Source organism: Pelodiscus sinensis, chromosome 2 (genome assembly GCF_049634645.1).
Source record: "Pelodiscus sinensis isolate JC-2024 chromosome 2, ASM4963464v1, whole genome shotgun sequence".
Taxonomy (NCBI): domain Eukaryota; kingdom Metazoa; phylum Chordata; order Testudines; family Trionychidae; genus Pelodiscus; species Pelodiscus sinensis.
This window is the reverse complement of record NC_134712.1, coordinates 220,079,328-220,103,546: the sequence shown is the minus strand read 5'-3', so window position 1 is coordinate 220,103,546 and position 24,219 is coordinate 220,079,328. Positions and strand designations below refer to the sequence as shown.

The following is a 24,219-nucleotide window of genomic DNA, read 5'->3' as shown; positions in this document are numbered from 1 at the left end:
CCTGACAAGAAATCTGGTATGTCAAAGATGTGCCTGCAGCCATGTACCCCAGCAGTAGGAGGCAATGTCTGGCTGATATCTTATGACTGGATTGTACTGCTTCTATGAGTACAAGGTGTGAAACCTTTGCTGCAGAAGCAGTACCCTCCTTGTAACAAGCTGAGATCAGCTCCTATGCATGCTAGGTTCTATACAGGAGTAACCATCAATTCTTGAAAATTGATCTGTAGGCCAGTTCTGTGAACAAGTCTACAGAAGTCTGGATGTTCCAGAGGGCTTGGTTGAAGGTGTGGGCTCTCAGGAGACAATTGTTCAGGTAAGAGTATATCATAATCTCCTTGGAGCTTAGGTGAGCTGCCACTATGGAGGGAACTTTGGAGAGTACTCTCAGAGTCGATGAGAGGTCAATGAGAGGAGTACTGTGTATTGATAATGGTCCTGGTCCAGGGTAAATCTTAGGAATTTTTTGTTGGAAGGTAAGTTCAATATGAGAAATAGGCATCCTGTTGGTTATGGGCCAAGAATCAATCTCTCTTTTCCAAAGATGGAAAAAAGGCTGCTAGTGTGATCATATTTAATTTTTTAGCTTTGACAAATTGGTCGGTGCTCTGAATTCTAGTATGGGTCTCCAACCTTCTTTTCTCTTTGGTATCAGAAAATAATGAAACCTTTATCTCACAGGTGCTAAGATAGAGGCTCTATAGCTCCTAGACAGAGGAGGTAATCTATTTCTTGCCATAATAAACTCAGTGGCGGCCTGTCAATACAAGCGACCTAGGCGGTCACCTAGGGTACCAAGAAAAACGGCTGTTGAGGGCTTTGGAGGCAGGGGCACCAATTGCGCGCCGATTACGCGTTTCGCCTAGTGCGCCAGTTGCTGGCAGCTTGTCTATGGCCACTCCTGAATAAACTCTTGTGAGGACAGTCTCTGAGGAGGGATGGGAAAGAGTGTTGGTTGGGAGAGAGGGGAGAAAGTGAAGTGTTTGGACTACCTATGGCTGATAATTTCAAGGAATCATGGGTCAGATGTTATTTGCTCCCAGTTGTTGTGGAATAGTACCCAAAAGGATGTGATGGGTTGGTCAGCTGCAGTTGTTATTGAATGGAATGGAGCAGTTTATGTCCATCTGGCATAGTGACTGCAAGAAGCTGAGGTGGTAGAGAGCACTGTGCCCTCTTATATACCCTCACTCTTAGAACAACTGCAGCTACTGAGGGGAGGAACAGGAGAGGCCATGTGGGCACTGTAAAGGACACTGCTTGGAGATAGTTCTACCATTAGGCACTAAATGACACAATACCCATAAATGGGGCTATGCAGAGCTAGTGTAATGAACTGAAATTAAACAAAATAAAAACCATTTTGTTCAACCTGAAACTTTTTTTTTCATTTCAGCAACCTCTCCCCCCCCCCCAAAAAAAGGTCAATTATTCTTTGAATTGAATTTAGGTTTTGTTTTTTTTAGATATTTCAGTTTGGTACCTGAATCAGAAAAATCAATTCTTTGCTTAGCGCGAATAGTGAGCAGTTGAGCATACTATCATCTTCATTTTAAATATGGAGAAAGTAAGTGTACAAGGATACAGTGCAAATCAATAGTACGACCTCATATATTTCACTGGGCATATGCCCAGTAGGAACTACAAGGAAGCCACCAATTCATTTTATACAGACCATTTTATGTGAACCACTAATCTACCTTCAGATAGAAGCAACTTTTGGTCATAATCCAAATTGATTCAGTTTTGGAACAATAACTTAGAAAGAGTTACTGAAGTAATCTAATTCCTCAGCTATGGATCATGTACAATATTGGTGGCTCAACACCTGTGCATCTACAGGGCTAATGTTGCTGAAAAAACAATGTATTGAACCATTATGCTAAGCAGAAATCTCCAATGGAGTTTTATACAAAATGACAAGTGAAATAAGGCCAGACAGTAGCAAGCACCAACAAATGTTACACAATTAGCTTATTACTTGGAAACAAAGTCCCTTGGAACAGGAGTCTACATATTCACATCAATAACACATTAACATAACTCACTGGAGGACACTGAGCCAGTTTATCAGCTGCCACCATTTGAACATTAAGGTGTTTAGCCTGAGATTTCCCTCGAGATTTTATTAGCCTCTGTAAAACCTGTGGAAAATAAGACAGTTAAAATGGGTGGGAAAAGAAAGAATTCATCAACAAGTAGTAGTACATTAGAATAGGATTAAAACCACTCAGTTCAATGGGAGATTTCCCAGTGACTTGACTGTGAGCAGAACTGGGCCCAATATATGTGTGTACTCTTCAAAAAAGTAACACTCTTCTTGTATAATTTTAACATATGTAATAACTTCTCATTCACTGGCTTACAAGCCTTATCCCCTTGCCTTTTAGACCCTGAACAACGTCACTCCCACCTATCTCTCTATTCTCATTCCCTTCATTCCCTTTCTCTCTCCTTTTCTGTTCAAGTTATACTAAGTGGCTCCTTCAAGTGCTCCAGTTTTCATGTATGCCTTTCTCCAAGGAGCCATTTATACCGAGACTCTTGAGATTGCTCTTCCAAGAACCAATTTGACAGGCCTTCACTTTCTCCTTCCAACATATCTACAGGATGGACTTGATCCAAGAAAACTATAAATGTAGAGGTCCACATAACAAATTAAATGACTAGATACCTTAAAGATAAACTGAACAAAACCCATAGAACTACACATGATCTTAGAAGTGTACCAGTTGTCCTGCTGCTCAGAACATCTATGCTCTTACTTTCTTTTCTATACTGTCGACTTGGGTTGTAAAGTTTTTGAGACAAGGATCTTAGCTCATATTTCTGAAAAGCTTTTACCAAGGTTTTGGCGCTTTGTAAAGTAATATTACAAAAACAATAACAAACAAGAGGATAATTGTTTCCTTTAGTTCAAATTTAAGTAACCACCAGAACTATGTTATCTCTCTCTTACAAAAAAAGTGATTTTGTAACCCACTGATGAGATGATATCCTTTTAATGATATCTTCCCATCCAAAGGGAAATAATTCAAAAGTGCCATTCCTTGATCTTCAATGACATCCAGCATAGAGTCTGTGTTCCTTTGTACCTATGGCATGAGTCTCAAAGAAAGGATTGAAACAAAATTAACAGTAAGACAGTTACCTTGGGAGAAGAAATCTTTACATATACTATAATGGGAGCCAGAGAGGTTTTACTTAGTTGAGCTGGGTGATTAATGGTATCAGCATCAAGTACTACCAGCTGCAATGTCCTTGCTAATTCAAATATCCGTTCAATTTCACTCTGAACTTCAGCTGCAGATAAGTAGAAAATTAGAGTTATGAAAATATTTAACAGAAATTAAGTCTAACAAATGTAAAAATGAGGTAGATTGGCAAGCAGCTCCCACAACAGATGAGTAGATTGGCAGGAGCTGTTAATTGTTAATGTCACTGGCATTCTACTGAAGCAAACATATCTTTAGCAAGAACATTCCGCCTACAGTTTATGTTCTCTGAAAGTTGTACTCTTTACCAGCCTCACCTTCATGCTTTTATATATTACTGATATGAAAAAACATTTTTAACACCTTCTTATAAGATCAAAGCCATGTGTGTATAGCAAAGAGGTGTACGCAGCATTATGATCTCCTACTTAAAATATGAATTCCTCAGTTTTACAACATTATCTCAGTGGATTCTTTATTTGTAAGTTATTGCAGCACAGATTCTAATGATATTTCATGACCATAACTTTCAAACCTGAGTACCTGAAGCTACACATTAAAGTTATACTGAGGCACCCAAAGGAGGTTTGTTTTTCATAAGGTTCTAAGCATCCATAATGTTAATTTGCTTCAGTGTCAATTTTCAGTACTTACCATCTCTGAAATCTGGGCCTTATCTATCCATAATAGGGCATGAGGTTTGAAAATTTTGGTCAATATTAGTAAAGTATTTGCCCTTGATATAGGTAAGGATTGTGATCAGATCTGGTCAGAAAAAAAATCTGACAAAACCAGTTTTTCATTGGAATTTGTCAATTCATCAAAATCAGAATATTACATGGAAATATTCATTTCAACACCGTCCTGGTGGAAACAGCAAGTTTCCAACTGAAAACTATGTTTTTTTTGCCAATTCACCCATCTGCAGACTTCTAGAAACTGAGGGCTTCCCAGGTCCATGATTCCAAAGCATGCTTTCCCTGCCAAATTCTAATATGGGGGTGGCCAACTTGCAGCTCTCGAGCCACATGTGGCTCTTTGCTTAGAGAAATGCGGCCCTTAGGATTATGGCTTGATTGTCATTTGGAGCTGGGCACCCGGACTGCTCACAACTGCTCTGCACACGTGCCCCGATGCCTGGAGGGAGAAGGGTGTGGCTGTGGCAGTGGTGGTGGCAATGGCTCCGATGAGGACCCAGGCATTGGGTTAGAGCAGATGTGTGTGTGTGAAACACCTTAAACTCAAAGTCTTCATGGATGCAGATAAGGCAGCCAACACAGATGTCATATTTAAATTCCAGGGCATAAAAAGAATCAGCATGTACCTAGTTTACACTGTGTTTCTTTAAAGAAAATTCAGAGGCTATTGTTTGCCAGGCTGAAGCAATTATTCTGAGATATGAGTCTCTCCCTTATTGTTTTTGAACTTGTCATATTTGCATTCTGGAACAGACCTGAATTTTTAGAACTATAAAAAAGCCATAATATTCATAAGTAAAAAAAGTGAGGAAACCATACCAGAGATCAACAAGCTGGAGTGAAACACACTTCAAATTGTGCTAATTTATTTCTCAGTTCAGTTTAATTTTAAAAAACTCACAGGACATAATAGGGCAGTAGTGTTAAATTTAAAATACATGGTGGGGATGCTTATTTTTAGTGTGAGAATATTACTGTATTTTCAAAGGGTTTTGTTTTTAAATTTGATGTTTGTTCCTTGTCAAGTTCTCTGGACTGGCTGTGAATTTTTTAAGTGACTAGAGACTTTTTTATTGGTTTTTGTCTGAAATGTCCTGTAATGTTATTTTTATCACTATATTTTGTATAATCTATCTATCTGTCTATCTAGAGAGATAAAATAAATATATAATATGTGGCTGTTTGCACTCTATTCACAGCTATTTTGGCTCTTAGTCTCAAAGGGTATAATTGTTTACACTTGCACCCTAGTTCGAATTAGGGATGCAAATGTAGGCATTCGAAATAGTCAATGAAGCAGAGATTTAAATATCCCTCGCTTCATTAGCATCATCTCGATGGCGTGTTACTCCGATCAACAGCTGTTTCGAAAGTGAAAGTGCGCGCCGGGACGCGTTAGTTCGAACCAAGGGGTTTGGTTCGAACTAACGCGTCCCGGCGTGCACTTTCACTTTCGAAACAGCTGTTGATTGGGGTAACGCGCCGGTGAGATGATGCTAATGAAATGCGGGATATTTAAATCCCCGCTTCATTGATTATTTCGAATGCCTACATTTGCATCCCTAGTTCGAACTAAGGTGCAAGTACAGACATACCCTAACTGGAACCCTGTTCTAATTATTTCCCTGTTTCACAGATAGAGAAACTGAGATAGAGATTAAATGATTTGGTTAATCTACAGAGGAAGTCAGTATTGGAGCCAGGATCATAATTCAAATGGGAATGGATTCTATTCTATATTCTGTCAAGAATGCTATTGTAAGATAAGATAACTAACTAGAACATGGTAAATCCCAAAAAGATAAGAAATTAGTGGATGCACAAAAAGGAAATTTCAAAATACTAAAATATTGTGTTACTTTATCGATTTGTCACTAAACGTTCTGGGAAATGTTACCTGCCTGCATGAGTTTGGAATACACTACTTGGATAAATCTGTCATGAAGAACATTAATTTAGAGGGTGCTGAAAGATCAGTATGCGTCACAGTTAGAGTCACTAGGGTTCTTGATAAAGTTACCCAAACTCTGAACTTGTTTCCAGAGGCCAAAATATACAGAGCTCCTACTAATCACTACTCAACTAATTAGAGCCTTTCTGTCCAAGGAGAACATCTAAAACATCACTTGTCAGGAAGTAAGGTGAAGTGTGAACCAGCTGGTGATCACATATGGCGGTTCTTAAGACTGTAAATAGCAATAGTTACAGTGCCTTAGTATGTCTCACAAATGAGAACTTCGGTAGACAACCTGCAGCCAATGGGCCGCATGCGAGCTAGGAATATGAACGAGTAGTCGACTAGATAATTAACTGATAAGCCTAGGCTTATTGGTTAATCTAGTCAACTACTTGCATTCCTCCCCTTCCTCCGCCCCCGCTGCCTCTGTATCAGCTTAAAAGCTGGTTCCCCCCAGAACCAGCACCACGGTGCCACATGCCTCCCACCCCCCACATCAGATAGGGGCTGCTGCCAGAGCAATCTCTGTCTGCAGCAAGCCTGGGCCCGCCACATGTAGAGGCTGCTTCAGGGCAGCCTCCTCCACCCCCAGCAGCCTCTGTCTCCCTGTATCAGAGGCAGCAGCAAGGGGCGGCAGGCTGCCAGTACACAAGGGGAGTTGGTTTTTAAACTTCCTCTCCTTGCGGAGTGGCTCTTACCTGGCACCCTGCTCTGGAGAGGTAGAAGCAGCAGCGTGAGGGTGGCAGGGGGCTCCCTGGGGGTGGAGCTGGATTGCACTGACTGCCGGCCCCGCACCGAGGAACTATAGAATAGTCAAGTAATCACTACGAATTCAAGCTGTTAGTTGGCTATTCAATTACCTGCTATCTAACATCCCTAATGTGGGCCACTGGGGTTCCACCCATGGCCGCCTGATCCCCTTCCCCATGTGCCTCTTGCACACACTCCCACCCTCTAGGCCTCCCCTTCCCTCTCAGCACTTTCAGAGAGCATGAATTGCCTAATTTGCACTCTGTCCCTGCTACACCCCCTTCCTCCCAGTGCTTGAACAGCTGTGAACAGCTGATTTGTGGTATTCCAGCACTGGGAGGCAGGGGGACAAGTGGGGATGGAGCATGAATCAGATTTGTGGCACTCTGGACGTGCTGAGAGGGAGGAGAAGGAGTAAGAAATGCAAGGCTCCAGTGCCCCAGTGCATAAGAGGTGCATGGAGTGGGCGGGGGGGTAGACAGAGGGGCTGCAGATGGAACTCCAGTGCTGCGACCCATTGAGGTGAAGGAGGGCCACCCATGCGGTCCACTCATTCTTCTTGGTTGCCCAATGCTGCAGTAGACCCTGAACCCTAGGCTAGGAAAAGGCTTGCAAGTAGAGCTATACCAGCAAACCCTCCGATGCAGCTTAAACCAGCAATGAAGTGTTTTTGGCCAGAATAGCTTATACACATTCCCCAAACAAAATAAGCCCTACTAACAAAATACTTTTTGCTGGCATAGCTATCGCTACACTAGGGTATTGCCACTATAGAAATCTTTTAAAAAAAATATCACTAACACCCACTGGTATACAAGCAAAAATGTAAATGCTGACTTGACCCAAGATTCCAATGAAATCAAGCGAAGCACAGACTCTCACATCACATCTGAAAGGAAGATTACTTTTAAGCCTCATGGCCTGGTGTTATGAGGGAACCACCTTTATTTAAAAATAGATTTCCAACACGTCTATCCAAATCATAAGGATTTAATTCCCCCCCCAAATTATTCATTTGAACTGGAACCATCAGGTCATAATGTTTTAAATTAACAAACAGGGAGGCACCAGGAAGCCCTGCACATGGACTCTGCCATTACTGATTGCCATGTATCTATATGGAAAGGTGAACACGACTGCTGATAGAGACAGTTAACCTGAGGTGGACTTGTATGAGCAGCCTCTGGATCAGAGAGTGGGGAACTGGGATGTTCCTCAGGTTGGGAACATCAGAGGTACATCTCTGTCATCCTTCAGAAGCTTTTTGCTGTAAGCATTCAGAACGAATGAGACATTGTTCATGAACAGAAGAGACTCCAGTATGTCTTTCCATCACTATTTCTGGCAGCCACAGTCCTTGCAAAGCATAGGAGAAAGAGATGCAATGATCTTTACTGAATGTGTGGTCTCAGACACAGAGTCCAAGCACCATGTTTCACCCCAGCCCAGGAGCTTCTGCTCTGATAGCACGGCTCCTGGCAAAGATCTGTAAGTATGGTGTTAACGAGCAGGTGGCTTGCATCCTCCTGACTTCTCAAAAGCCACGTATCCCAAGGCCTTCTATTGCCAAGTAGAAGAGGTTTGCAGAATAATGCAAAAAGGGCTTTTTAAATTCTTAAACAAAAACTCTCTGGCTGCTTTCTGTGCCTGACAATCTAATTTGACAATTTATTTCATTCAGGAGCTTCAGGGGATAGCTGAGTTAGCCTGTTACAGAAAAAAACAACAAATGGTCTGGTAGCACTTTATAGACTAAGAAAACATGTAGATGTTTTCTTAGTCTATAAAGTGCTACCAGACCATTTGTTGTTTACTTCATTCACGTTAACCTGCCAGTTATTTTAGCCCTTCATGAACTAGAAAAGTAAAATGCTTTTCTTGCCTGCCTAACCACAGGTTATCAAGGGGACTTTGGAAATCCCTCCTGGTATCATGAGACCTTAATGCTGGTCCTGAAAACTACACTCATTACTTATGAGTTCAGTGATTTATTTGTGCCACAGCTTGCCACAGCAGAGTCCCAGAACCCGTAGGTTTAGCAGTTTATAGCTCTAGCACCTTTGGACTTGCCACATCTGTTATGCAAGTCAAAACATTGTTTGAGCCCTGGCACCTCTTTCATTACAAATTAAGTACTGCATGACTGTATGTTTCTTACACAGAATTTGATTTTCCTGATGGCAGTGACTTCAGCTCAGAATGAATAAGCCTAAGGTTCTATTGAGTGATCCTCCTTATCCCAAGTTTGACATGGAAATGGTGATGCTTCAAACTCATCAAGGATTCCAATCGAATATGGGGACAGAGTTCTACCTTAATGATCATATTATCCTGCCAATACGTTTTGCATGTCCGTCCCAGGGAGGGACATATTACATATTACAAGGTCTGGGGGCAGAGACAGGGATGGGCCTTACCTGCAGCAGTCTAAAGGCTTGGGAAGTCTATCGAACTTTTTGTTTTGTTAGTTATTCACTAATGCTGCTATGTCAAAGAGCCATGATTAAAACTTAGCTGGATTGCAGTTTTAATTGCTATCACCTGTTTGGCCATGTGAAAGTATATTTGATCAGAGACAGGCCAGCTCCAATGCCTGTCTCAGAAATGTTTCCTTTAGATTTCTATAAGGCAACCACATAAGCCACATGCTGTACATGCACAAAGTTAGAATGCTTTACTTTTGCTTTTAGGAGTGAAGCTAGAATTGATTTGCATGCTGCAGAACAGTTTTCCAAAGCAGGAGAATCCAAACTCCCCAGACTCATTTTTTCCTTACAGAAAGTGTATATAAATTGGCCATTTTTATTTGAAACTTTTCCCTTTGTTTTCATTTTTCGGTTATTTGTGTTGCATCTGAGATTGTAATGGTGTGTCTTTCCCAAACATTATTTAAATAAAAGTCCTCTCTTCTTGGTTGACCATGGTTTTATTGTTACTCATTGATTCAACTTTATTCTCTCTCAAAAAGGGAAAACTACCATGTTGCAATACTCCTTCTCTGAAGGATTCTTGTAAATAACTGACCGGTAATTCTGCTTCCAACAGGATGCTCACTCATTTTCTCTCAGTGTTTTGACCAAAGGCTCCAAGTACAGCTGATAAGCCCAAAATGTGGTGTATGACTGCCAAAAGGGAGAGATGGCTTGTTCTTAGGAACTGCTCACTACTGCCATTAGCAACCAGGATACAGTGCTCCCATACATCTTAGGTTAGAGATCTGAGGTTCAAAAGGGAACATAGCATCAGAGCAGATTTTTTTTTTAAAAAGCAGAATTATAGGTCAATAATTTTCCCTTACATGAAAATCAAGTATTACTGAAATGTCTCCTCTGATTTACTGAGGAACCATGGCAGCAAGCTTATAAAAAGGAACTGTCATAAATTGTATTAGCCACTCCTAATGGGGCATATAAATAAAGCTCGAGCTATCATGACTGTCACCACGATGAACGTAGAGACCAGCTATTGCAACACTCATGGACATAAATAAACCATGCAAGACAAAAACTAAAGTTGTCAATCAAATGCTAAACAAATAAATAGGCCTCATTTTTCCCCTGACGCTTGACACATACTGGCTGTAGAAGACTACTAGCCCTGGTCTACTCTAGGGAGCTAATTCAAAATAACTCCCCTTATTTTGAAATAACAAGCGGAGTGTCCACACTACCACGCCCGTTATTTCAAAATAATAATCCCTGCTTTCCAAGAAGAATAATGCGGTAGTGTGGATGCACCACTGCTGCTATTTCAAAATAACTACTCCCCAGAGTCATTCAAAGTAATTACTCTTCAGTGCTTCCCAGGGATCTAAGTCAAGGTAGCGCATCCACATTAACAGAGCCTGCCTCAGACTAATTTCAAGGCTTTCTTGTAGTGTGGACATACTGTTTAAAATAGTTATTTTGGAAGTTATTTCATAGAATCATAGGACTCAAAGAGGCCTCAGGAGGTCATTGAGTTCAGCCCCCTGCCGAAAGGACCAATCCTAACTAAATCACCCCAGCCAGGGCTTTGTCAAGCCAGGACTTAAAAACCTCTAGGGATGAAGATTCCACCACCTCCCTAGGTAATCCATTCCAGTACCTCACCACCCTCCTAGTGAAAGAGTGTCCCCTAATATCTAACCTAGACCTTGCACACTGTAACTTGAGACCATTGCTCCTTGTTCTGCCATCTGTCACCACTGAGAACAGCCTCTCTCCATCCTCTCTGGAACTTCCCCTCCGGAAGCTGAAGGCTGCTATCAAATCATCCCTCATTCTTCTCTTCGGTAGACTAAATAAGCCCAAATCCCTCAGGTCATTTCGAGGAAAGGCTATAATAAATAAGGTATTTCAAAATAATTTCCTAGTGTAGATATGCCCCAAACGGGGAACAAATTTCTAAGATGGAAGCCCTCAAACACTTTCTCCACACATGGGGCATATCAACTCCAAGAACTGACATCACAAGTCTCTCAGCCTTGGTCTACACTAGGGAGTTATTTTGAAATAACTCTCCTTATTTTGAAGTAACAACCAGAGTGCCCACACTACCAAGCCCATTATTTCAAAATGGTTATTTCAAAATAATAACTCCTGCTTTCCTTGGAGAATAAGCTTATTTTGAAACAGTTATTTCAAGAGTTATTTCAAAATAAGTTATTTTGAAATAATTTCCTAGTGTAGACATACCCTCCATCAGTTTTGACCATTTAGGCAGAATGTACAGTCTCTTCATTAGTCCCAGAACAGTTACACCTACACCAACATTCTGCACCTTGCAGTGAATAAGCATTTGGTGTGCATATCTGAGCAGCCTGAGCAAGTCTGAATCTTACAAGTGGACTTCAAGTGAAATATAGAGTCTAATACAACAATCTGCCTTGGAGTAAGCAAAGGCATTATGATCACTGAGGAACAATCCTGCACTTCTCTAGTGACTCGACAAATTAATCAAAATAAAATTTGTGGTCTTGTTTTTGCAATGCTGCAGTGAAAGAGCTTTGTTTGAGAGCATTACTCAGATAGTGGGGTGGAAAAATGGAATCCTCCATCAAATGTGTGGAACATATGCATAGCATTTCAGTGATAACTAATACAGCTCATGATTCAAAACAGCACCAGGTAACTGCTGAATCCAATCTACATGAGTAGTATAGTTTTGCTGGTGCGTGGAATTCATTTGTTCATGGCTATATGTTCACCAGCAACATCAGAAAAGGGATAAAACAACAAAATTGTGGAATAAATAAGATCAAATATAATACAGCCTATGGACTGTTGAACAAGTGAAAAAATACCATGTAAGAGACAAAATCAGCCTGATTTGAAACCTTCACACTAACTAAAGAGTCATATGCTAATTTCCGCTCCCCCCCTCCCCCAAAAAAATACTGTTTGGCATCAAGCAGCATGTTCAGAAAGAATAATAATAAACAATAATAATTATTATTACTATTGACATTTGACAATATATTAGACTTTTCATGGGATATATATTTTTGAAGATTCCAAGAGAATCAGATTTCATTAACTTTTGAAATATGAAAAGGGACACTGTTCAAAAAGAAAAAAATTATAAGCACTCAGAAAAGGCCTAATAAATGAAGGCCATATGACTTTGAGAACAGGATAAAAGGAAGTTATTCACCTCGTGCAGTAACAATGGTTCTTTGAGATGTGTGTCCCGATAGGTGCTCCACTATTGGTGCTGGGCTCATACAGCACTGCAGATTGGAGACTTTTTTAGCAGTATCTAGTCGGGCCGTGCATGTGTGACAGTGGCACATGCCGTTTGCACCTTTGGAGTTTTCATGTGCGGCCTGACTCCCCTCAGCTTCTTTGTGAACTTCCTCTAACTTGAATTGACAAGTCAAAGAAGAGGGGAGGAGAATGGATAGTGGAGCATCCACAGAGGCACACATCTCAAAGAACCATCATTACTGCACGAGGTGAGTAACTTCCTTCTTCTTTGAGTGATGTCCCCATGAGTGCTCCATTGTTGGTGACTATACAGCAGTATCCACTCAATTGGTAGGTAGCCTTCGTCTATGTGCTATGAGTAGATGAGAGAACCACATTTGCTACTGAGGTACCCATGTCACCCTGTGTGGGAATTGCACAGTGTCTCATTAACATATGGTCAGAGGACCAGGTAGTGGCATGGCATATTTTTTGGAGAGGGACTCCTTTCAGAAAGGCAGTTGATGTCTCCATTGGCTGAGTGGAGTGTGCCTTGGGAGGCACAGGGAGAGGTTTGGCCTAGAGAAAGTAACATTGTATGATATAGGATGTTATCAGTTTGAATATACATTAGGAGGAGAGTGGCATTCCCTTAGAACGTTCAGCCTATGAAACGAACAGCATCCGTGATTTGCAGAAGAATTGTGTTCTGTTTATATAGAATGCAATGGCTCTTCTAACGTCCAGTGTATGTAGTATGGCCTCCTCCTGGGAGGCAAGCAGTTCTGGACAGAAGGTAGGAAGGACTATAGGCTCATTGATGTGGAAATCTGAGCAGACTTTGGGTAGGAAGGAGGGAAGGTGGTCAGAGGATGATTTTGTGTTTGTGAAAAATCATATGATTTATGGATATGATTGCTGTTAAAATACTGTTTTCAGTGTCAGAAGGGCAAGTGGTAATTTGGCCATTAGCTCAAAGGGCAATCTTGTGAGTGTGTGAAGGACCAGTTCCAGGTCCCATGTGGATGGTGTAGGCCTGTGTGGCGGGGGAAGGTTTTGTAGCCCTTTCCAGAGTCTCTTGGGAAAATGGTGCACAGATGTGAAGAAGCCGTCTATTGGGGGGTGAAAGGCCATAACTGCCACCAGGTGTACTGTGAGTGATGAAAGCGACAGATCTTGTGTCAGGAACATGATATAATCCAGGATCGAGCGGAGTGAGCAGTATATGGTTGGATACCATTACCCAGACACCATGGCTGTGTCTAGACTGGCCGCTTGAATTTCCGCAAGAACACTGACGATCTCATGTAAGAAATCAGTGCTTCTTGCGGAAATACTATGCTGCTCCCGTTCGGGCAAAAGCCCTTTTGCGCAAAAGCTTTTGCGCAAAAGGGCCAGTATAGACAGCTCATATTTGTTTTGCGCAAAAAAGCCCCGATCGTGAAAATGGTGATTGGGGCTTTTTTGCGCAAAAGCGCGCCTACATTGGCCACGGATGCTTTTGCGCAAAAGCATCCCTACCAATCTAGACACTCTTTTCCGCAAATGATTTTAACGGAAAAGCTTTTCTGTTAAAAGCATTTGCAGAAAATCATGCCAGTCTAGACGTAACCCACGTGGTTAAGTATTTCCATTTATAAAGGTAAGTATTGTATGTAGCTTGACATCTGCTATGAAGCAGCATGCTGTGAGCACATCTGCTCCATCCCAGAGAACCAGATAGGTGCCAGGTGGTTAGGTGTAATGTTTGCCATTGGGGATGGAGAAAAGTGCCTCCGCTCTGGGATAGGAGGTCTGGAAGGTTTGGAAGTGCGTAGGGAGTTCAAAGAAAAATTTGATAGAGATAGGGAAACCAGGTCTGAGCCATGCTGGGACTATGAGGATTATTTTGGCCTTGTCTAATTGTATCTTCCAGAGGGCTCTGGGGATGAGCGGAATAGGAGGAAATGAATAGAGCAGGTGAATATTCCATGGAATAAGCAAAGTGTGCCCTAGGGATCTGGGGCCTAAGCCTGCTTTTGATCAATATTGGGGGCACCTGGTATTCTGGCTCATTGCAAAGAGATCTATGTACGGTCAACCACATCGTTAGAATAGGTCATGTGTAACTCTCACTCATGTTCCATTGCAAACTGGTGGCTGAGGGAATCAACCATAGTATTCTTGGTCCCAGATAGGAAGGAAGCGATGATGGTAATATTGTGGTGGATACACCAGTTCCAAAGGTGGATCAACTCTGCACAGAGGGATTGATAAAGAACATGGTAGTTATGTTGTCGGTGAAATAATTGTAGCGAGTGTGATCATCTTGAAATTGTGTTTGCGGAGGTGTTTAGTTGACAGAGGTCAAGGATGGGTCTCCAACCCCCTGTTCTTTTTTCCGTCAAGAAGTAATTTGAGTAAAAACCTCTTCCTTGATATTCCGTGGGAACCCTTTCCGTAGTTCCTATGTTGAGAAGGTATTGGACCTTGTGATGGAGCAGTGTTTTGTGAGAGGCGTCCCGGAAGAAGGAGGGGGAAGGTGGGAAGGTTGGGGGGGGGGGGGACTAAGGTCAGGGGAATGGAATAATTGCATTTGATGATTTCCAAGACCCAGTTGTCTGTGATAATTGCTGCCCACTGGTTGTAGAAGGGGTACAAATGGTGATGGAAGAAGTGAACTCGGGTGGCACTGGTGCGGAGGAGAGGTCCGGCAGGCCCTCAACCAAAGTCTCAAACTTTTTGCCTAGAGACCTGTGAGGTGGATGAGTGAATGTAAGGGGCTCTCTAGCATTGGTTCCTTGCTCTGTTATTTCGAAATAAGGGGAATTATTTTGAATAAAACTCCCTAGTGTAGACCAGAACTAAGTTACTGTCATTACTTACTTAGCTACACAAACAAATTAACACTATTTTTCTGGAAGAAAAACCAACAATCACTGATCTCATTAATGCTATTTATATAGCCAAACAATAGTAAAATAGTCTGAACAGACTTTTAACTTATGTGAAGGCATAAATGTTGTGCTGGAATGATCAGTAACACCTATACGAGTAATTTGCAATAATATTTTTTAAATTGTCTCAGAAAGAGAGCAGATACTGCAAGCCTGATTCTGCTTTCACACAGTTAAGCTGTACTAACTTCAAACAAGCTATGTTTTGATTTACAACAGTACAAAAGAGAGAATCAAGGCTATTGGTTTCTGTTGAATGAAAAACATTAAAAACTAGCAATCTATTGGGAAAGATCACAATCAAACTAGGCCTAACTAGTGTGTAGCTTAAAAAAAAGTTGTTGTACCAAAATGATGGCATTTATTGAGAAGAGCAGTGGCCTTTACAGGCAAAAACAAAGGAATGACAATTTGACTTTTGTTCAAAACATATATGACTACACAGCAAACAACTTTGAAAGATAGTAAATTTGACTAAGATTGTTTTATTAAAATGTCTTTTTAAACTGTCATATATAACTGAAATATCTGTAAGCTTAAAAACTGACAGGATGTTCTGCATAAGAAGCAAATACAGAATCAAATCCTGTTTATAATGCAATAATTTCTGCCATAGAAACTCAGCTCTCATATCTGGTATAACAGCAGATATGAAAGGTTCAGTGAACAATATATATTAGCCACCTGTCAATATTCATTTAGTAATGGTAAGAAGAACAGGAACAAATCTACCTTCTTCCCGTTTGTTTTTTAAAATAAAATAAAAAAAAAAACACACTTTTTGTGACACTTCCCAGTTTGAGCCCAAGTTAATGTTAATAGCCTAGTTTAGCAAATTCTGGAAACAGTGGATTAATATGGAAATATGGACACCTAAAATTAGGCTCACACATCCATATTTAGGTACCTATATAAGTAGCTGCTTGTTTACTGAAAGTAGTCATGACCTTGAATCTACCTGTACCATATCATTACAGTATTTAAGTGGTTAAATGCAAACATTGTTTCAACACAGTGATCAAGCATGTTATAGAAGTAGTAAAGAAAGTGAGGAAGTTTCTATAAATTATTCATTACAGGCCAGATGGTGATATCCTTACTCACCTGCTGCTATGCTTTATTCCACAAATAGCCCCTTTGATTTCAATGGAACTGTTCACTGAGTGAGGTACTATTCCCCATGAGCAAGGGTAGCAGAATCTGGATCTAAAAAAGTTAAACTGCTGTCTAATGTAACCACTACCAGTGTGTGCACTTAGAAAGGTGTATTGTACATGCATGTGCTGTTATAGTTATGTATGTATTTTCCAATTAGCCCAATTTTAATATTCATAGTTATAAAAACTTTGAAGTGATTTATTTCAGATGTAACCTACTACGTAGATCTCATTGTGACCTAAAGATATATAACTTAACTGAAGAAACTTAGATTTGTTGTTTAAAAATTATTAATGTTTAAAATAAAAATGTATGGAAGAGAAAAGATTGTTACGAGAACATGCACTTGAGCTCTAGTACTAACAGAAAGTCTGGTGACATGCTGCTGCCTAGTGTCTGTAACTTACTGACCTGAGGACATTTATCCTCACCTAGGCTGACCATATTTACCAAAGGGACACCTGGTAAATTGCTCTGGTTGAAATGAGTTCAACAGCAATCAATCAGAACTATGCAGTATAAATGTTCAAAATAGGATTAAATTGACTGAGTCCCCATTAAAAGACACACTGCATTATTAACTGTCTCTATATTTTAGAAATGTGTATCTGTCTGACTGTCTTTCTATCCGTGACTCCATTTGTCCAAGAACTCCTCCTAAATGGTAAGAGCTAGTACCACCAAATTTGGTATGCAGCTTTCTCTCCTCCTAACTTAAAGCAAGGTCAGTGTTTGGTTGTGTCAGGAAATGAGATGTGCCTAGACTTCTATTGTTTTCCATAACATGGAAAGGGAGGGGGCTGACAGGAGAAGAACTGTACTGCAGAGTGACCACTGGGGACAAATGCACCAGCAAGACAGTGGCCAGATGGGACCAGGGCCCACCATCTTGCTGGTCATTGCACCAGGTAAGTGCCCCCCCCTACTCCAAATCCCTACCCCCAGCCCTCCACTGCAGTGCTGGATGGGCAGAGGGGGAGCCCTGCCGGCCACCAGCCCCACTGCTGAGATTCCTCCTGGCACCCACCCAGGGCTGGACAGTGCAACCCTCCCAGGAGAATAGAGGCCGGGGGTGGGCTCTAAGTCCTGGGTCTGCCCCCAGAGAGGTTGGGGAGTGGGCGGGATTGCTGACCTGCTGGGGGAGTTGGATACCTCCCTCCTCCAGGAGCCATTAGCTGGGGAGGCAAGCAGGCTGGAGGGGAGCAGCCGTTTTATGAATGATCTGAGCACCACAACCAAAACCAAAGATTTCTTCTCCTAGTTTGACTTGCGGTTTTCGCCATACATGCCAGCCATCTCCAGGACCACAACCATCATTGGGACAATTACTCCGGACATGACATGTTTAGCTCCAGCACATTTAGCCCCATCAGAACTGCTACTGGCATTGTCTCTACAAAGCCCAACAAGCTTTTCCCTAAGAGAAGGCATCTCAATCACTTGATATAAAAAGCCATGCTGCATATCAGAAGTTTCACATGGCAGAGAAGAAAACTTGATAATGTTTGTGTTTATCCCATCAGAGGGAGGAACTGTGTGTGCTCAAGGGGTAGCCAAAGGGGCAGGGAGGAGTAACAAGGGGCTGTATGTGGCCAAGGGGTAGCTTGGGTGCAGGTGGAGGGATATTTAGGGCCTGTGTGTGTGTATGTGGCCAGGGTGTGCCCCTACCTTAAGGGAGGAGGTAGCTAGGAGCTGTGTGCAGCTGGGGGGAGCTGGGTGCAGACAGGAGGGTACCTCAGGGTTCAGAAAAGGGGTATCTGGAGGCTGTGTGCCATGAAGGCTTTGTGGTCCCCCTGTTCCCTTAGGGCTCTTCCAGCCATGGAGTTGGTCCTTCCCCCTGTGGCTCTTACTGGCAGTGTGAAAAAAAGAGACTTAAGGGGCAGCTTCAACCCCCTGCACCAGCAGCAATGGCAGGAAAGGAAGGAACAGCACTGCTGCCTGTGCCATGCCCCATGGCACCAGTCAGAGGCGCAGCTGCCCTGTCCTGTCTGGCTTCAGCTTCCTGCCTCCAAACTGGCAAGAGTGGGGAGAGTGTTGGGTTGGTCCCTGGCACTGCCCTGCACTTCCACTGAAGTTTACAGGGGGCAAACCCAGAGCCCCTCTCCCCCATCTCAGCGCATGGGCTTAGGGGCCTCTGCTTCATCGGGAGCATTGGGGATCCAGCATTCACAGACCTGCCACTCCAGGCTTCAGATTTGGCTGAGTGCAGGTCAGGACTTCAGCCCCTCAGCTCCTGCTTTCAGCCCTGCAGTGGTTGCCAAGGCTTGTGGCTTCAACCTTTGGGAGAGGAGAGTGTGGGGGATCAGGGCTGCTACCCAGGGGGAAGAGGTATGCTGGGGATTGGGGCTGCTACCTGAGGGGAGGGGAAGGCATGCTGAGGATCAGGGCTTCAGACTCTGTGGTACTGGACATTCGGGGGACCCCACGGATCAGGGCTTCAGCCTTTGGGTGCTGGGAATTCAGTGTGGGAGGGGGCACTGGGGACCAAGATTTCAAGCTCCGCAGCAGGGGCTGGGGATCATGGCTTTAGTCCCACAGCCTGAAAGGACTGGCAGACCCCACCCTTCAGAAACCCTGCTTTAGGGTGCCCATGGGGAGCGGTGACACACACCACTCACTCACCGGCTCACCCTTACCCCTCTATCACATGCAGGCTGCTTCCCCTACCTGCTTCTGCACCCTGCCTGAAAGCGCCACCTGCTGGCCACCGCCTGCCGCATTCACCTGCCAGTCACAAACAGGAGGCTGCTGCGGCTGCGTTGATGGCAACTGACCAGAAGGGGCGCGCTGGAGCTGGAAATATGTGACAATTTGCCTGTGTTTTCAAAAAAAAAAAAAAAAAAAAAAAAGTTGGAACAGCTGTAAGAGGGCTTAAATATGGAGCTATCCTGTTAAAAATGGGATGGATAGTCACCCTATCCTCATCCTACTTCCACCCCTTTTGTTGAAAAAACCTCCATGAGATTATAGTAAAAAATATGAATGTTAATGCAGCATTGAATCTGAAGAATTCTCAATCTCAAATCTCAAAAGTAAGAACATGGGTATGTTAGGACTGAATGCACAACCTTAATGTGCGCACACAAGTAATAGTTAAGCATAGATCCTGAGCCTCAGCTGTTCTTGGTGCATCTTAAAGAGAACATTAGAAAGCATTGATGTTGAGTGAGGGGCTGGAAAATTAGAGATCTCAGGCCTCAGGCATTTCTATGGTATTTCCCCTCCCCAGAGCAGTGCTATACCACAGCAACTGATGGCTGCAGATTGGCTCCTCGGGAAAATGGTATAGATAAGAACTTGCTTCAGGCTCATGGCAGCCCCTAGAGTGGGAAAGCCCCCTCAAAATCTGAGACATACTGCGAGTTTGTTGGCTGCTACTTAGGTCTGGGCCAGCAGTTTTCAAAAAAGTATTAATCTAAAGGTGATCAAGGTAATTTCCTAACTTTTAAACCCATTTTTTCTCTGAACTATAAGAGAACTACAATGACTTGAAATCAAAATTTATTTTCTGATTAAGACATGTGCTTCACTAGAAAATGAGGTCATCTTAATCACGCTACTCAGGGATGTGAAAAATCCACGCTACCGAGTGATACAGTTAAGCTGTCCTAAATCCCGCTCTGGACAGCACTATATCGACCATTCCTCTCCCCCCCCCCCCCAATCAATCTAGCTACTGCTTCTTGGCAATAGGCAAATCCTTCACATTGGTGTAGGTCAGGCAGGGAAGGGCAAGTACAAGCTTGCAGGCTGTATCCAGTTACAGGAGATTGCAGCTCCCGTTGGGTGCAGATCCCCGTTCCCGGTCAATGGGAGCTGTGGGAAGCAGTGTCTCAGTCTGCGCCATTTTCCGCAGCTCCCACTGGCCGGGAACGGTGATCTGCAGCCAATGGGAGTTGCAATCACCCATACCTGCGGAGACACAGGTAAATATCATTGTGGCCATCTGCCAGGGGCTAACCCTGGTGAACCAGTGCCTTTTTATTGCCCACCTCAGGTTAGGCCATCTATGCTGAAGCACTACAGTGTCACAGCTGCATCTGTGTTACTGTAATGTTTCTAGTGAAGACAAGCCATAAATCCTATTTCCCAGAGCCTACTACATGTATTCAATGGCTAGGGCAAGGTACTCTGTGAGGCTATTGGACACCCAATACTCCTTTTTCATTTTGGTTTAAATTATTTTAAGAGTAGTGAAGGATTTATTTTGGAACAGAAGCCATATACAGATATTAAACACATTCGATATCACAGTAACATTATCTTCTTCCAATAGCATAATTGCAAAGAATGTATTGATTATCACTATTCAAACAAATCTATTAGCTTTGCATATATATTAAAATGATAGCTGAATTGCAGATCGACTACCCATAACAGTGTCATTTTATGCTTCTATAAACATTTATGTTTCATTCTTTAGAATGCAATCAACAGAATACTAAAAAATACCAAGAAATTCTATACATTTTAGGGTCAAATTTTCAAAGTTATGCACTTAAAGTATATATACAACTTGTGTGCATATAACCCCAGACAGGCTGTTCTAAATAAGATAAATAAGTTCATAGTCATCTGACTGTGAGATCAATTAATCATATTCAGAACTGTATTTTTACATGAATATTCTCTAGTTTGCTTTGTGTATGCAGTGCTTGTGCATACAATTTAGAAACCTACATTTGAAAATCTAACCCTTATAGTTCGCTTGTCACCCTCAACTTTATTTTTTAACATTTTAAAATAAAGTGAATCACATCCCCCAAGAAAAAATATAATATCATTATAAAACCAGTTATATGGAAACAGACAGTGGTTCTGTGAGATATAATTAAGTCATAGAAGACATAAACAACAGGAAACATAATTTGCAAGCTTATATACATACCCAAAACATCTGGAAAGGGAGGGCATTAATGAAGCAAAGAATGGAAAAAGCCAAGACAATCAGGTTTGTGTACAAAGCATACAGCATGAGATAACAAGAGCAGCTAGAAATGTCACACACACAGGAACAACCAAGAAAAAAGTTTTGGATGCTTAATACTAACAAAGAAATGCAGAAAAAAAAAGAAAAAAGCGCTAATTCATCAGCTTCTGCAAATACCATACAACATATGTAGAAACTTTAATTGCCATGAATATGCAAATTTTGGATTGAATTTCAGATTCGTGAGTTTTTACCATGTACTTTATGTCCTTTGGATGAAGAGTATCTTCTCAGAAACAAACTTACTTTAAGGCATGTCAAGCAATTAGCAAACAAACTGCCCTTTCATTTTAATATAAATGTGACTCTAGTTATTGACATTTTACATAAAGATATAGACATTACTGAGAAATATTTCCCTTCTGTATGCAGCTGTTTTAACATACAAAAGCAAGCTTTCATAGAAGAGCTGAGTAAAAATTATTTTTTCCCTTTGAATCATTTTGTATACAAGTTGCTGCTAGTAACTATTTTGCTAACATTCTTGGATAGATTTGTTTTGCATTAAAATACTCAGAAACAGTGATTTTTAGATGTCACTTTGATTTCCGGGAAGTCGAATCCTCAAATCTATATTTTTACATACTCCTTACTCAAGCAGTTTCCAATTAAGACTGAAGAATATTAGGTCTAAAATAAACATCTTCATGTTTCTTCAAATGTAGTTCTTTAACTCAGGTGTTTTATTTGTAAGGTTGTTGGGATTTTTTTGGTTGTCCTGCTAACTATTTTAATGTATGCTTCCTTGAAAGTAATTCTGCTTACCATGTCACATCTACTGTTGGTCTCATAGCAAGGCTAGCATACTTCTATTAGGGCATGGCTACACTAGGAAATTATTTAGAAAAAACTTATTTTGAAATAATAACTCCCTAAAATAGCTATTTTCAAATAGCAGGTTCCCACTACAGGGAAGCCTCAAAATTAGTCTAATGCAGACTCCCTTTCTGTGGACGTGCTACCTCCACTTACAGCCCCAGGAAGCACTGGGGAGTAATTCCTTTGAATGACTCTGGGGAGTAGTTATTTCGAAATAGTAGCAGTGGAGCATTCACACTCCCACTATTTTGAAATAAACATTATTCCGCGAGGAAAGCAGGCGTTATTATTTTGAAATAACCAGCCCCTTAATTAAAAATAACGGGCCTGCTAGTGTGGACGCTCTGCTCGTTATTTCAAAATAACTCCCTAGGGTGTGTCTAGACTACATGCCTCCTTCGACGGAGGCATGTAGATTAGCCAGATCGGAAGAGGGAAATGAGGCCGCGATTAAAATAATTAAAATAATCGCGGCTTCATTTAAATTTAAATGGCTGCCCCGATCTGCCGATCAGCTGTTTGTCGGCAGATCGGGGCAGTCTGGACGCGACGCGCCGACAAAGAAGCCTTTCTTCATCGGCACAGGTAAGCCTCGTGAAACCAGGTTTACCTGTGCCGATGAAGAAAGGCTTCTTTGTCGGCGCATCGCGTCCAGACTGCCCCGATCTGCCGACAAACAGCTGATCGGCAGATCGGGGCAGCCATTTAAATTTAAATGAAGCCGCGATTATTTTAATCGCGGCTTCATTTCCCTCTTCCGATCTGGCTAATCTACATGCCTCCGTCGAAGGAGGCATGTAGTCTAGACACACCCCTAGTGTAGACCAGGGCTTATACAGTTAACTGCTGTGCAGTCCTATAATCTATGATCTGGTGAAAATCATTCTTACAAAAGGCTAATTTATTTCCCCAGTGGAAACAGATTTTTATTCAAATTGCAAGTATAGCTGCTTTCCCCCTCTTCATTCATTTTTTCTTTTCTTTTAAGAAACATCCATGCTTTATTGTAAGATTGATGTTTTGAGGAAGGAAAAAACAATGTGACTAACTGAGTAATAAAGTGGGTGAGGTAATATCTTTTATTAGACCAACTTCTGTTGGTGAAAGAGGCAAGGATTCAAGCTTACACAGACCTCTGTTTCAAGTCTGAGAAAGGTACTCAGAGTGTCACAGTGAAATGCAAGACAGATAAGATTGTTTCGACAGCTGGGGTATGTCTATCCTGCACGGCTATTTCAGGATACCGGAAATATCCTGAAATAGTTACCCCGCGTCTTAACAAGCTGCTTGTTATTTCAAAATATTCTTTGAAATAACAAGTGCATTATTTTAGCTTCCATGTAACCCTCATTCCGTGAGAGTTAAGGGATATCTTGAAATAGTGCATTATTTCAAAATTTGGCACTGCGTAGATGCGCCAAATTTCAAAATAAGCTATTTTGAAAGAGAAACAAAATAAAATACGCATTTTATGTAGTGCAAATTACATATCTTATTTCGAGTTTGGGTGCTGAATAACCTCAGCCAGGGTTATGTGTATCCCTGGTGGTATGCAGAGGTCTTCCAGTGGGTGCATCAACTTGATCAAATATTTGCCTAATTTTACAATAGATTACATAAAATCACTAGTAAAGTGAGCACAAACTAAAATTTCATATAGATAATGACTTGTTATACTGCTCTACATACTATACACTGAAATGTATGTACAATATTTATATTCCAATTTATTTATAGAATCACACAGTCATAGAATACTAGAACTGTAAGGGACCTCGAGGGGTCATCAAGTCCAGGCCCCTACCCTCATGGTGGTGCCCCAACCACCATCTAGATCATCCCTGATATATGTCTATCCAACCTGCTCTTAAATATCTCCAGTGATGAAGATTCCACAACCTCCTTAGGCAATGTATTCCAGTGTTTAACCACCCTGGAAGGAATTTTTTTCAAATGTTCAACCTAAGTGTCCCTTGCTGCAATTTAAGCCCCTATCATCAAAGGCCAAGGAGAACAATTTTTCCTCTCTC

The 24,219-nt window shown here is 41.8% G+C and overlaps 1 protein-coding gene across 3 annotated transcripts in view; it reads right to left on the bottom strand.

Moving 5' to 3' along the window:
* CACNB2 (calcium voltage-gated channel auxiliary subunit beta 2) overlaps window positions 1-24,219 on the bottom strand; it is a 384,628-nt gene that overhangs the window by 12,731 nt on the left and 347,678 nt on the right. For all 3 annotated transcript variants that reach the window (XM_006119502.4, XM_075922478.1, XM_006119505.4), the window contains 2 exons: window positions 3,152-3,303; window positions 2,049-2,144 (listed from right to left, as the gene is read on the bottom strand). In XM_006119502.4, the coding sequence (XP_006119564.2) occupies window positions 2,049-2,144; window positions 3,152-3,303 (248 nt within the window). The remainder of the gene's footprint in view (window positions 1-2,048; window positions 2,145-3,151; window positions 3,304-24,219) is intronic.